Below are 2534 nucleotides of genomic sequence, written 5' to 3' on the forward strand. Positions count from 1 at the left end.
GAAGACATAGCGTAGACGGCGGCCAAGTATGGCAACAACCTGTTCTGGTGCAATGGGTAGTTCAACAACTGCTCTTCCCCACCCAAGCCGTCGGAGTTCTTCCCGAACTGTCTTCTGGCGACGGCGTATCTCAATGCAATGGTCACGAAACGGGCCCCACTTCTGAAGGAATCATAAACCATGGAGACTCTCCCGTCCAAAAGCGCGGAGTACGCCACTTGAGCCAACGGACCGTTGTGCACAGTACCGTCTCTTTCAACCTGGTCCCACTTAGACAACATGTAAGCGCGAGGAATACGCACGTTGCTGAACTGAATCCATCCGTTATCGATACCGTCTCTACCCATCTTGGCACCAATGTCACCCACAGTGACACCCGGCATCAAATCGTGGTTGGAATCTCTCAAGGGCACCACAAAGGTCTTGACTCCGTGGTCTTCACCCTTCAGGATCAAACGCGCGTAGACCGAGCAGTGAGTGGCAGAGTGAGCTGCCCCACCAATCCACCACTTGGTGGCACCCACATGAGGGGTGTTGATGACAAACTCATCAGTGCCGACATCAAAAGTGGCGGTGGTTTCCAAGCCAGCAACGTTGGAACCGTGGGCAAGCTCCGTCATACCGAAGCACCCGTAAATCCCCTTCAACTGTAATGTGCCCTTGGTGATAATCCAGAACTGGAACTGTTCCTCGGTACCGTTACCACGAACACAGTTAAGGAACAACCCCAAGTTGATCCCAATTCTGATGGAAGTCAGAGGGTCGAATGCATTGAGCAAGTGCAAACGCTTGGAGAATTCTTCCGGGGTGTCGTTTTCCAAGTATTGAGCCAAGCGGGCAATCTTCTTAGCTGTGAGCTCACGCTTTTGATCCTTGGAAAGGTCGTAAACGGCAGTGGATGAGGAAATGATAGGGTCACGTTCGAATTGGAGGTAGGTGCTCTTGACCAAGGCAGCCTGTTCACTACCACCCTCCAAAAAATTGTTCATAACATCGAGATCAAAGTTGGTTTGGGCTCTTTCTTTAGTGATAGAGGCCGCTGGGTCTGGACCTTTTGCGTAGGTGACAGACATGGTATTGTGTATTAGTATGTGAGGAAGTAGTATTCACAGATTGTGTGTGTCGAAAAGAAGCGAAAGGTAAGGTGAAGACAAGTGGCAGCTTATATAGGGCCCCAGAAAAATATGGACTCCGGGAATTTCTTTTCATGTGGGGCGACTGCAGATGCCTCCCCACAAAAATTGCATGTGCTCATTTGTTATGCTCGGCACCTATCGGCATGGACGGACATCGATCCTGTCACATAATGGTTGCGCAGCTGAAATTTAGCGGTGCCGCCTGAAGGTCTCCCCGCCGCACGACACACCTGACCACCTCCCCCGGGATTAACGGACCAGAGTTTACCCTGTGTCGAACTCTCTGTTTAATGGAAGAGCAGCTAGCATATGCTAACGATCCGAGTCGACTTCTAGTTGCTTATTTGTCTCCGAAACAGTCGCCTGCTGAAAATGTGGATTAATGCATAGCCACATACCTAGCTATAGAAAACTGTGTTATATCTGTAACTTCACAACTGGCAAAAAGAGCCATCAGTCCCTTGGTATCGTATAATGTAGACATAACAAAAACGTAGCTGATCTTGAGGACCCATATCACATGCGAAACGGCCTCTGATGTTTTTGTAGATTTCAACGTGAATGATCAGATGCGACTTTTACGAGATCTTCCAGGACCGCTTAGTATTCGTTCGAGGCGAGCAGTGTAAAGTTCACGGAAACTCCACCAACAAGCATTAGGGCGAAAATGCTAGAAGCTTTTACCTCAGTGAGCTAGTACGGAAAGAATATTTATCTATAATCGAGTACGTTCGGTAATCTTGGAGCATAGATAAGATAGTACGATATATGCATGGATTATTCCCTTCCGACCTTGCAGGGAACCACGCAAATGCGCATAATACATTAAAATTCTTGACGCGTTCCTTGGGCATATGTGGAGGGCCGGAAAAGCAGCATGGTTAAAAGTACCCAGTTGTATTTGGTGGTCTAGGGCAACGCATAGCGCTTCATGCTCTTATGGAAGCAGTTCACACAGTAGGTATATTGTTTGTTTACTCAACGAAGTAAAGCTTGACCCTCGATGGTTAGGAAAGTGCAGTTTTCGATTGTATTTTGACAAATGGGGATGCTGAGATAGCTAAGTAAATCGTTGAAGCCAAAGCCAAAGGCCCAACCATTGATGAAGCTGAAGATTTTACATCCGGGCCAAAATACTACAGATACTCGACAAAGGTTTCATGCCCGAATCTCGTTAGCCGCTAAATGACTAGCACGTCTACGGATCTACGCATGTGGAACACTAAAAGGTTGCATAGAAATGAAAGTGGAAGTAAACTCATAAGCCTAATCATAGATACTCGATATAAATAAAGTTAACAAGCTTATTCCTCGTCCTCACCGCTCAAAATTCTCAAAACCTGCTCGGAGCGTTCGTTTCTCTCTCTGACATTGAGATCCTGTCTGTTCAACATCTTC

The 2534-nt window shown here is 47.2% G+C and overlaps 1 protein-coding gene across 1 annotated transcript; it reads right to left on the reverse strand.

The window, feature by feature from the left end:
• Positions 1–2: 2 nt before the first annotated feature.
• Positions 3–1079, reverse strand: BABINDRAFT_18484 (uncharacterized protein; the record flags this gene model as incomplete). The annotated part of the gene is made up of 1 exon (XM_019131198.1): positions 3–1079. A coding segment is annotated over one exon (1077 nt), but the record flags the coding sequence as incomplete, so codon positions are not given.
• Positions 1080–2534: the final 1455 nt, after the last annotated feature.

The sequence above is a fragment of the Babjeviella inositovora genome (assembly GCF_001661335.1).
Source record: "Babjeviella inositovora NRRL Y-12698 unplaced genomic scaffold BABINscaffold_16, whole genome shotgun sequence".
Classification (NCBI taxonomy): domain Eukaryota; kingdom Fungi; phylum Ascomycota; class Pichiomycetes; order Serinales; genus Babjeviella; species Babjeviella inositovora.